The sequence below is a fragment of the Mytilus californianus genome, unplaced genomic scaffold (genome assembly GCF_021869535.1).
Source record: "Mytilus californianus isolate M0D057914Y unplaced genomic scaffold, xbMytCali1.0.p SCAF_11, whole genome shotgun sequence".
In the NCBI taxonomy this organism is placed as follows: Eukaryota; Metazoa; Mollusca; class Bivalvia; order Mytilida; family Mytilidae; genus Mytilus; species Mytilus californianus.
The window spans coordinates 54,721,265-54,734,641 of NW_026262593.1; the positions used below are offsets into that span (position 1 = coordinate 54,721,265).

The 13,377-nt window shown below is 31.5% G+C and overlaps 1 protein-coding gene across 1 annotated transcript; it reads right to left on the reverse strand.

Moving 5' to 3' along the window:
• Positions 1 to 3,886: 3,886 nt before the first annotated feature.
• Positions 3,887 to 8,249, reverse strand: LOC127720346 (uncharacterized). Its single transcript, XM_052226928.1, has 2 exons — positions 8,141 to 8,249; positions 3,887 to 5,590 (listed from the first exon to the last, which is right to left on the reverse strand). Exon 2 carries the CDS (start codon positions 5,175 to 5,177, stop codon positions 3,900 to 3,902), a length of 1,278 nt encoding a protein of 425 aa, XP_052082888.1. The 5' UTR covers positions 5,178 to 5,590; positions 8,141 to 8,249; the 3' UTR covers positions 3,887 to 3,899.
• Between the last annotated feature and the right edge of the window lie 5,128 nt (positions 8,250 to 13,377).

A 13,377-nucleotide genomic window follows, 5' to 3' on the forward strand; every position in this document is an offset into this window, starting at 1 on the left:
TACTTAATGTCGATGGTAGTACATTTCCTGGTCATTATTATGAAGATAAACCAGATCTAGAGGAGTACAGTGTAAACGAAGAGTACCGCAAAGGGGTTGAACACGTTCAATCGGAAAATGAATGGTTTCCATTCATTTCGGATCTGCATTTCCTTTTGTCAGTCCTCTATAGCTCTTAAACCCACATAGTGTTAGTATTTATAATGTTTGCATTGTTCCACCTTTTTAATCAATATTTGTAATATTATGTATGGCACATACATGTATAAATACTTTAAAAATGCAACTTCTTTTCAAATGTTCTACATTGATTTATCAAGTGACAAGTTGTAGGCCAACTATTGAATATTGTCAATGTTAAAGGCTCATAAATTTCCAAAAAATTACGTGATAATATGATCTTTTTATTTAGGAAAATTTGTTCCATTTTTCATAAATTTGTGCAATTTTAAGTAAAGCGACTCATCTTTAAAAAATATGTCTAACAATAACAAATTCTTACTTAAGGAATTTTCACTGATTTGGGGTATACGTGTTGAGTTCCCCATAAAGCAGGTTGTCTACTGCCTGCTTTAGGAACTTGCCCAAAATCAATGTAAAACTGTTGTTGAACATATAAACATATATGTAAGAAGTGGTATGATTGCCAAAGAGACACTTATTCACCTGCGACCAAATGATGAAGAAGTTAGCAACTTTACATATGTCTGTCACTGAACGGCATTCAACAATTAGAAAAAAACCCAAACCATATAGTAAGCTACAAAAGGCCCGAACATGAAAAAAGTAAAACAATGCAAAAGATAAAAACAACTAACAATAAATCTAAACAAAAACAGAACAAGCGACAACCACTAAATCATTTTTTTTATATCAAAAGAAATTACAAATTGTACTTGATAATGATGTTACTTGCGTTTGTCTACTATGATAAAAATCAATATGCACAAAATGTATATATATGTTTTGAAAAATTGAAGTTGTATTTAAGGTGTCGTAATTTAGATAACTTGCAGCATTTTTTTCCAGATTGATGAAGTACTTCAAATTATTCACGTGAATTAAACATGAAAATGTTCACGTGAATTTAATGTGAAATTTTTCACGTGAAGTGTACATAAACTTTTTCACGTGAATTTCACCTGAAAATATAATTTTATAAATAAGTTGACATTGTCAAGGCATAGAACGGAAGGTATGAAACAAATATTACATTTTTATAATTATATTACTTCTTTATTACAAAAATTTAAGTTTGGGGTTAATATTTTTCAACTTGGACACCATTGATATTTGAAATTCACATTTAAAAAATTTCAAATGAATCTAGCATAAAATTCACGTGAGCAAAATTTGACTGTGTATGTGTGCATGTTTCGTTCTGTAATGTTATGTGCATTTGTTTTATCGGCTTTAAAATCTCTTCAAAGCTTATCTTTGCCATTGTCAAGATCATAATAACTTTAAGGTAGAAGGGGGGAGGGGGGGGGGGGGGGGGGGTGGAGGTGGGGGGCAGGTCGTCTTAATTAAAATCCATAGATTTTTTTAATAATTTGTCAAAATGTAGTTTACATCATGCTTTTTTCCCATAATATAATAAAAAGGTATGGGTTGTGCAAAATTGTCATATTTTGCATAAATTATGCATTTTAAGATAAAATATGAGAAGATAGCCCTAATAATATGCTTTCAGATAAGAAAAATAAAAAATGGAGTCACCGGACGCGTTTTCTTGCTACATACTAAAATAGGTAAATTCACAACACATTCTATTATAAAAATTACTTTGTATGATTTATCTCCCCCTTATATCTGAGTTCTCACCCCTTATGTGGCAAAATTGATAAGAATGAGTCAAACAAAAATATTCTGTTTTTTTTCAATACAACCGTTAATATGACAAAATACATAATTTTATATATTAACATGACAAATATAATACATTAATTACATACTACTCTCAAAGTTTGCACATTTCATTCAAGATCTCGATCGATTTTTATCTGCTATTTCAAAATCCAAGATGGAGGAAGACACCCCAGCTACCTTAAATAAAGCTTTTTGTGTTGTGTAATGTTTATGTTGTTTTCATGTGCAACAGCGGACGTCGTTCTTATGAGTTTTAATTTTTCTCAGAAGTGCAGTTTCATTTTTGCATTTATATTTTTAAAATTGTTATTTTTGGTGTAAATATGATGTCACGATGATAATGTCGACCATTTTTCTTTTCCTTTTGTAACCCAAATGGTATTTTCCAAGCAATGCATTTTATAAAAGGATTCAACTGCCAATCTACATTTATTGATATTTTTCAAATCATGATTTTTTTCACATGTTTACTATTTTGAAATTTTTGCTATCCATAAAATATTGTTTGAACAGTTTGACATTCGTTTCTTTTCAAACATTGTCCTATCAAAGATCTACATTTTACAAATACTTGCGGCTAAAGTAGTAAACAAAACGGTTTCGTCATGATATTGATTAATTTTACAGCATGTATTTAAAAAATAAATGGGGAATGTGTCCATGAGACACAGATGATGCCCCCGCTTGTCTATCATTTAAAGTTATAAAGGGACATAACTGAAAAACGGTAATAGTGACGCTACCCAAATTTGTACTTGATCTGAGTTTTGTGGTAATAACAATTGTGTATAAGTTTCATAACATCTGGTTGAGGCAAACTTCAGTTAGAGAACGGAAACGAAAAAATCAGCAATTTTTCCATTTGTAAAGGGGCATTACTCTAGAACAATAAGAGTGACACCCCCCAAAAAAAAAATTGATCTGTTTTTTGTAGTAATAAGCATTGTGTATAATTTCATAACATTTTGCGGTTGAGGCTAACCTAAGTTAGAGAACGGAAACGAAAAATTCAGCAATTGTTCCATTTGTAAAGGGGCATAACTCTAGAACGGTTAAAATGACACCACCAAAATTCCGACTTGATCTGTATTTTGTGGTAATAAGCATTGTGTAAAAGTTTCATACCATTTAGTTGAGACAAACCTAAGTTAGAGAACGGAAACGAAAAATTCAGCAATTTTTCCATTTGTAAAGGGCATAACTCTAGAACAATAAAAGTGAAACCCCCAAAATTCAAACTTGATCTGTATTTTGTGGTAATAAGCATTGAGTGTAAGTTTCATAACATTTGGTTGAGGCTAACTTAGGTTAGAGAACGGTTACAAAAAATTCAGCAATTTTTCCGTTTGTAAAGGGACATAACTCTAGAACGGTTAAAGTGACACCACAAAAATTCCGACTTGACCTGTATTTTGTGGTAATAACCATTGTGTAAAAGTTTCATAGCATTTAGTTGAGGCAAACCTACTTTAGAGAACGGAAACGAAAAATTCAGCATTTTCTCCATTTGTAAAGGGGCATAACTCTAGAACGGTTAAAGTGATGCCACCAAAATTAAAACTTGATCTGTATTTTGTAGTAATAAGCATTGTGTGTAAGTTTCATAACATTTGGTTGAGGCAATCTAAAGTTTGAGAACGGAAACCAACTTTTGGACGTACGGACGGACGGACGGACGTACAGACGGACCAGGATAAAACTTAATGCCCCCTCCGCTATGGCGGGGGCATAAAAACATTTATAAACTATGATAGTGCTTTAAATCTCAGCAAAACAATATCCTCATACAGGAACTACAAAGTTATGAACAGATGACGGAATATTTATCAGACACGGACGAAATTGAGATAAATTGAATAGGGTTTCTATTATACCGAAATTCTGTTTACCTTAAACAATATATATTTGAAGTAACTAATCACATAGTAATTAGATTTCTTTGAAGATTTGAATAATTCATACAATTTGGAATACTTTTTTTGTCAATTCTGTTCTCTTTTAATTCGGAACTGTTAGAATGACAATGCAAATTATGTAACTTTGTATACGAAGCACTGTCCAGATATATTACATACAAAAAGGAAGTTATTTTTGCGGTCGTAATGTATTGCTCTAGGTTTCTGTAGACTATTTTCGTTTGTTAAAAGAATTCTAGATGTTTTCCCTTCTTCTCCTAATACCATCACTTGATGGCTATTCCTACATGCTACGAAAATATTTCCAGACGCATCATTGGTTATACCAGAAGGATAATCTGACTTCTGACAGTCAAATTTCCAACGAGTTTCTCCATTCAATTCAGTGGAGTAGACGTTATCACTTTTACTTGTAGTGTAATACAGTTTATCATTAAACAAGGAACAATTACTGGAATTGTTAGATGTTGACAACGTTAACAAAGTATTACCAGAAAGATCAAAGAATTGAATGGTCTTTTTGTTCAGATTGACGACTAGTTGTTCAGCTGTATAGTGTATACCAAAGCACGTATAACATGTAGGTATGGACCGTTGTACATTTGACGAGTTTACATCAACGATATCAATTTTCAGCTGATTAGTTAACGTTGTTGCAACTGTATCTTTATCTATCACTGCTACACCAAAGCACTTATCGTGAAGGTTTATGTTTTTTAAAAACTGTCCATCTGGATTCATGATAACAAGTCTGTTGTTCACAGTGTTGTTATCGGCCAGCACGATTCTCCCGTCATCAAACATATCAATTCCTGTTATAAGTGTTAGACTGGACTCTCCATCAGGTGTCTGAAAAGAACGAATCTCTGTCAATTCGATGTTATCTACAGTGTGAGAAACGGGAACTAAAATTTGTCCTTGTTTCTCCTTCTTTAAACGAATTTTCTTTGAGGAAGAAAACTTTACTTCTAATTTTCCTAATTCTTTGACGTCTTTCTCGAACTTCAATAGTATCGGTGAAAATGCTATGTGGATATCAACAGTGTCCATTATCTGGTCAGTTTGGAAAGACATGAAATCTTTTTCTTCTGCTTCAATTTTTTTATTCCATTCATGGATACCAAGGAAAGCTTGGAAATCGGATGCGTATTGTTTGATCTGTTTCAAATCGTTTACTATTTGATTGACATTTTTATGCATTTCTGAGATCTTTTCAATAAAACTATCTATAATGTTCATTTGATTTTTCTCTTCGTTGTCCAATTTATTTAAAACATTTGTTTGGAGTTTATCTAAATGAGTATTTATTATCTTTCGTACTTTTTGCACTTCGGATCTAATTCCATTTTTCTGAAACGTAAAATTTGCTTTATTATCTTGTTTATTCTTCATCAAATTGCCGATAAGTTCACTTATATCCTTGGCTCTATCTTCTAAATCTTCAAATGCAGCAGATGATTTCACTCCGTCCACTACTTCCGTTAATGGCTTCAATGTTTGACAGGCGCCGTGTTTCTCAGAAACGCAAGACACACAACCTGGCTCGTTGTGAATTACACAGTAAAAATCTAATTTCCTATTGTGAACTTTACATTCCTGTTTGACGTCAGCAACAGAACTAGGAGTTCCTGGTAATCTTCTATAGGTATGGTTTTATGGTTCTTAGTTAGTTTCATCCGGCTATGTGGTTTTTCACAATTAATGCACATGGTTTCTTCACATTCTGAACACCAAACAGAGGCAGATTTTTTCGTACTATCTGTCATACAAATATCGCATATTGGTAAGGACGTCGCCATTTTCAACTGAAATATGGAAACAAAAATTATTAGTTTTATTTGATTTTCATGTGTTTTAAGCTAGATAATATTTGATGATAGATTATTAAATATTTAGTCAGGTCAAAGTAAGCGACACTTTCGAATCTGTAAATAAATGTAGATATTGTCGTCGGCACAAATAGTCCAGTATTTCTTTCTTTTTTTGTTTTTGTCCTTAACGTTAGAATTTTAGCAGAAACATCATATTTATGAATATATTTTGTATAAACGAAATTACTAAAAAAAAAAAAAAAACTTCTTCGAATTTAATTCATTTCTACCTTTTTGACTATCCTGGTAATTTAAGATTGCTTTAATCTGTAAATCGATAGCAAAAATTATAAGCATGTAGTGTTTAAATTCAGCTAAAAATGCACTGACTGGTAAATAACTAAACCTTTTATGAATTTGTAAATTTAAAGTTAAACTTAAAGTTCCTAGGAGCCTGGCTCGCTCACCTCACAGGAAAATGAAATTTTGACATCTTTTTTCAGCTTTTCAAGATCAAGATATCTTCAGGATACATATATTACATTTTCAAACAATAAAATTGAGAATGGAAATGGGGAATGTGTCAAAGAGACAACAACCCGACCACAGAACAGACAACAGCAGAAGGCCACCAACAGGTCTTCAATGCAGCGAGAAATTCCCGCACCCGGAGGCGTCCTTCAGCTGGCCCCTAAACAAATATATATACTAGTTCATAATAAGCTTTTTGGGGTTCCTTCCAATGAAATGAAAGCAATAAAGGTAGTTCAATTTTTTCTTGAATTTATTCACAAGAAGACTTTTTCTGAAATGGTGGTCAAAAGGGCAAGAAGAAACAACATTTTTCTTGTTTATTTTATCTGCATATGAATAAAACAATTTGACCAAAACCATTAATGATATGCAACCAACATCGAGTTCTTCACATAACGACAAACCTTAAGATAAAATATATGGCTGTCGAGTTGAATTACTTAAATTGTCCATGGACTTGTGATTGGTTTAACCTAGCTTGTTGAGATCTCGATCTTCAGTAGATTAACAAAATGTACACAAAAGAACATAAAATAAAAGGCAGTAAACTCTAAAATAACAACATACTAGATACTAAAAACCAAAGAATTATACCGTATTATAGATTAGCTTACGTCCTATACATGTCTATGAATATCATTGGTTAAAAGCGAACACGGGGAGACCCTATGCATTAATACCGGGAGTGTTTTATTTTAATAAACGGTTAGTAGCAGTGTAACGTGGCTTTATAAAAAGATGTTGAAGAAAAATCTGCAACGTGTCGCCCAGACAACAGATGAAGAAAATCATGATAAACGATTGAAAATAAATGAAAAAAAAACATTAAAAGCTAACAAATTGTTATAGTTGTTTTTATATAGACAAATGAAAGTTGTTTCTTAATATTGAAGACTTTACTTTATTTAGATTACTTTATTACAGTTAAATAGGCCACTAGTTTGAATGCCACACGTTGAGATAGTCTGCACGATAAATTCGTTACACAGTGTGCTAGTGACCTAATACGGTGTATACGGGGACAGTAAATGCCATATGGAGTGAGAGTGAAATTTACTGATCCCGTATATATTTCTTTTTCGTAAGTTACATTGATATAAGAAATAGACAGATAGATAGAACAACTTTTATCATCTATAAATACATTAATTTACTAATTACTCTATATATATTCAGTATATGACAGTATATCTAATTGAAACATAAAATGTATGCTGAACGAGTGTGTTGACAGAATAAGGAAAAAACTGCAATACTCAAAACTGTTCATGAAATATTTGATACAAATTCTTTTCTATTTCAAAACTAAGGTTACTGACGTATATTTACATGAACTATATAAGACATATTATGTATCCATAAACTCTATCTAAAAAACTAAGGTTACCGAAATATATTTACATGAAACTATTGAGATATATCTTGTATCCATAAGCTCTATTTCAAAACTAAGGTACCCGACATATATTTACATGAACTAATTAAGATATATCTTATATCAATCAACTCTAATCCAAAACTAAGGCTACAATGTACTGACATATATTAACATGAATTAATTAAGATATATTTTGTATCCATAATCTCTATTTCAAAACTAAGGGTTTACTGACATATATTAACATGAACTGATTAGGATATATCTTGTATCCATCAAATCTATTTCAAAACTAACCGACATATTTTTACATGAAGTAATTACGATATATCTTGTATCCATAAACTCTATTTCAAAACTGAGGTTACCGACATATATTTATATGAAATAATTACAATATATTTTGTATCCATAAAATCTATTTCAAAACTAAGGTTACCGACATATATTTACATATACTTATTAAGATAGATATTCTATCTATTATCTCTAAACCAAGTTATGTACGCATTCAAACAAAACAAATCGATTGAAAATACCACAGAAAGTTTATTGTCTTGATTACAGATCAAGAAAACGAAAGAACAAATTTAATCATAAAGTTCATGTCGGACAATAAGTTAAGTACTTACTTTAAGACTCAGTTTGTTAACAAAAACTAGTTACAACAATTATTACAGATCCTTTGTGTAAGTGTTATTACAGTCTGCTGACCGAAATGCAATCAGGAAGTACTGTCACGTGATACAGCTTTCACAAACAACTACGGTTATGTCCCTTTGACTGTTTGAGTCTTGATACGATCAGATACCATTTGAAACAATGCAGAGTTTTCATTTTGTCTATCATTAAGTCCAGGAATGAGCAGTGCAATCAAGTTGAAATGCATTCAATGGATTACATATTAGATTGGTTAATTACATAATTATTACATTGGTTAATTGCATTTTACATTGGTTAATTTGGCAATTAAACAAGTGAAATATATATATAATCTGAAAACACAAATGATCATGCATACAAAAGATATGATTATGTAGACGGTCATACTACCAAAAACTAAATTATATTTTATATATATTCTAGATGAAACATTAACACAATAATAGAGGGTCTTGATGGGGTTTACACAAAAGAGAATATGGAAAACACAGAACATACGGCAATGATAAGATAGACCAAAAAACGAAGAGTACTATAAACAATCAAATATGATAAAACATAATGAATAGAGAATAATGAGCAAACAATTAAGAATGAGAAAAATGGCCTAATATTTAAATAACACTTAAACGAAGGACACTATCAGGAACCTCATAGCAAACATATGCTTTCAATTATAGAATAACATTCGGTCGACGTATATAGGGTATATCGTATTAATTTTGAATATTTGGGCAGGTTGTACCGTTAGTATAGTTCAATTTTGAATTTCAAACCAGGTCACTGAGAAAGAAAACAAATTTCATCCTCAACTTCAATGTAGCATAATTTCAGATTATTTACTTCATTTAATCCCTGTATGTCTGCCTATTAATATTTCTAACTTCTGCGTACTGAACTTAACATAGTGAAAAGTCGCCGTTCAACTTCATTTGATAATGTAAAATATATTTCTTTGAAAATATCCTTAAATATTCGATATGCTTTTTTTCATCATAATAATATGCAGACTTCTCAACACAATATATTTATGTTTTAATTTCCTGGAAATTAATATGTCGTTATAAATATCACGTTATCACAGTTTTGTGTTGTGTTTGCACAATGAACATGCTATATTCGTCTCAGATAACTATTGGTATCTCTCATTAATAATGATAATGAAACACTGTGAAGTACATTGATAATTTGTAATAATGAGCTACTCGTTAACAATATTGCGATGCATTCGAATGATATGATATAAAAAAAACTGGTAATTATAATATCAATGATGGAATAGGCAAATATATATGAAAATTGTTAATTAAAATAAAACGATCATAGACATTTGAAATGGAACATGCAGAGGTGGCTTTATAAAATGTTTTGCAAAATATGTATTTAAAGAAACAATTCCAGTAACTTTCTTTGTTTGGTTACTTGTTACGCAAAAAGAGTTAAAAAAAGTGCTAATTCAATTTAAATTAAGATAACCTATTGCGATATCTCCTCTCGAAATTGAATCCTTTATATTAATTTATAGTATTAGCTTGAAAAAGTGATGCCAAATTATAAAAATGTCTTCTTTTAAATGAAAACAAGCGCACAGAAATGCGCGAAGACCAATGTTGTGGATGCTACGTTTTTTGAAAATATTTATCCTAATAGGATTTGTTGAGAAAACTTAAAATGTTTCAAATTTTATACCAAGATACTTGATACTATTTTGACTTCAATTTCATGCCTCATTTATACGGATTTTCAACTATTAGTTCCTAGGGTATCACCAGCTTAGAAGTCAATGATTCGGAACTGACATGATTTATAACAAACATTTCTAGTTTATAAATTTAGTAATTATTAAGAAACAAAGGTTCCAACTACTCAGGCAAATTTGACATTAGATGATACTTACACATCTTTGAATTTCAAACATTTGGCTTTCAGCGTTTCTGATGAAGGTTAATTCAGAAAAGTGATTCGGAAGCATAAAAGTGTCATATTTTTTAAATTTTTTACAGCACTGGGTTGATACTACTTTTTTTAAGATGAAGCGTCGGTTACTATATGCATTAAGCATGTTAGATTAATCATATTTGCTAGGAATAATCTTTAGCTAATATAACCGTATTCACACCTCAAAATGTATTCTGACAACAGGCAAGTTTTAAGACATGGCTTCACCAAATACATAAAAAATATACGTTTTTATGTGTCCGAAAATTTCAAATTGAAAGCTATGTTTTGCTTAGAAGATAACTTGTTGTTATTTTAACAGAGTTTTTACTGCGGCAAATTGAGTTTTACCTAACGACGCAAAATTAAGTTTAAAAACAAATGGGCCGACACAAAAATGCACAGATGGCTACGTGTAAGGGTTGAACTTCCTCTTTTTGTATAAGTTGACTTGTGAAACTATAGGTAACTAATTGGAAACTTTTGACCACCAAATTCGTAGCAAAAACAGACAGAGATCATGTAACAATAACACAATGATGGGATAGGATATAACATTGGCTACTGTAATGATCTGGAGTTGTAATAAGTTATTGTTTAAGATCTATAGAACTGGAAAGGGTGTTACTGAGTTGATGATACACCGGGGACTAACAACCCACTAACAGCAATATAAACGCAGTGCTAGTAAATGAAATAAACACGTTTGTCCGTCCGAAACGCTGTTCTGAATTTACCTTAATGAGGAACGCTTCAACCTAAACATTTAAACATTTGAAAACCAGAGATGCGTTGAAGGAAAGATCTGATAATTTTGGCCATTTGACTTATTTCTAAATCGTGTCTTTCTAATATTTTTTTTACAGTTTCTTCCTATCTTTTGTAGTCTTTGACGAAAATGCAAAACTTTGTGAAATGGTATTTTATGGATAATAACCCCTATAAACGGTCGACAATTTCTTCTTTGTCTACCTATTTGTTGATATTGTCTTTCTGATTATTTTGGGGTTTTCCATTTTTCTAAAGCTGATGATGTCGCAAAAATAAAAAAAAAGAAGGCAAAATGACATTAAAGAGCTATAACTCCCATGCAATGTTCTTTGACAGTTTCGACTGTTTAACTTATTTTTTTATGTTGTTTTGCTAATCATTTCAGCTGTTTACAGTTTCTCTCTATCTACTATAGATTTTGCCGTAAAAACACGAAAATGGTAAATAGCGTCATTTAATTGTGAAAACTCCTGCAATGAGACAATTGACAATTTTGGCTATCTTGATCCGAATAAAGATTTTGTATTGCCGATTATTCTTTCTGTTTTTTTTTTGAATTTTTATCTGGATCTTTTTTTATAGTATACAAAACAATTACAATAGTAAAAGTCGTCATTTAGGGGAAAGATCTCCTACAGGTATTCAATTGGTGAGTTCAGCCATTTGACTTATTTCCAGATCCTGCTGATCGTTTTTGATATGTTAAGTTTCTCTTTTTCTTTTTTAGTTTTCAATAAAATCATGATAATAGGTAAAAACCAAAACAATTAGTAAAAAATCTAAATAAGGGCGATAAAGAATCCACTTACGTTTTCAGCAAGAAGACTAATTTGTAGATCTTGACTTGCTGATCTTTTTTTGTCGTTGAAGTTTATCTCTATCTATGATATATTTCAAGATAAAAGGTTAAATCCTCAAAAATAGTAAAAATCTTCATTGATGGACAATTACTCCTAAAGGGGGTCGACTTTCGATTTGAACTATCAGACTTTTTTGTAGATCTAGTAATGCCAATCATTTTTGATTTTCAAGATTTCCTTTGTATATTATAGTATTCAAGATAATAAGGAAATACAAAAACAAAATAAGTAACAAAGATCTATTAAGGCAAGAAATCACATAAGGAGTCGTCTGAAAAGTTTGGTCAAAATAGATATTTAGTGGATCTTGACATTCTGAACATATTTTGTGTCGACCAAATGTGGAGTGTCAAACCATTTCGGAATGGGTTCAACAGTTTGTTCCTATTTTGAACTGTTTCAACTTTGTCCCAGGTAAGGGGGAGAGTAGAGCGCACACAAACATGTTTGGCCACGACACCTTCTTTTTCACCAGCCTGTGATATTGATTTTTTGTTCTAAATCAGACCGTTGATTTTTTTTTTTGGTAAAATTGTTAGGGACATTTTATGGCTGACTCTAAGGAATGAGTTTTGCTGATTGTTTAAGGCCGTACGGTGACCTATAATTTGTAACATCCACGTTATTTGATCGGTAGTTGACTCATTGGATATCATACCACATCCCCTTATTTTACAATGTTTGTTGGGTCTTTCCCATTTTCTTTATCTATAACGGATTTTTAATGAAGACTGTACTTGCATTTTACCCGAATGCTTTGTGTTTTGCCTTGGTGGCCAAGTTGATTTTCGAGCTGAATCATCGGAAACTTCTTGTCCGAAAAGAGGATCAAAAGCATGATGATGCCAAATTTGGTTCAGTTATGCTGATTAGTTTAAGGTGTGACGATTTTTATAAAAATTACCGGACAACGTCGTGGACGACAGACGATGACAACTGACGACGGACGACAACCATGAAAGACGGACGCCAAATGATTACAACAGCTCAAACTGATCCTTTGTGTAGGTTAGCTATCAATTTGATCTTCCAGAATCAAATTAGGATTAGTCTAGTGAGAAAGTTGCTTGACAAAAGCTCATGGAAAAAGAAACAAGTGTGACCGTTTTCTGATATTGCACTATCTTTTCATGAATACGATAATTAAAAATGTTCCAATTTTACCTCGAAAATTTGAATTAAACAAATAACAATTTTTCAACAAGATTTTAGCATTACTTTTGAATTATAATACAAAGACATCTTTTCTGTATCTATGACGATATGTACAAAGCTTTAGGTACTTCACTCGATGACAAACAAAATGCTTCCCTAGAACCAGACTTTATAAGGAAAGTGTTTAGCGATGGAATGCTAGATACCATCGATATATCAAACTATTTTCTTCTTTTGTATTTTAGAATAATTCATTATGTAACTGTATATACAAAGCATTTCCCGGATTCATTACACACGAGAAGAGTATGCGATTTGCGGTCGTAGTGGATAGCTAAAGGTTTCTGCAGTCCATCTTCTTTTGTAAAGAGAATTCTAGATTTCTTTCCATCTTTCCTACGACCATCAATTGATTACTAGCGTTACACGTTACAAAGATATTCCCAGATGCATCGTTGGTTATACCAAGTGGCAAATCTGAT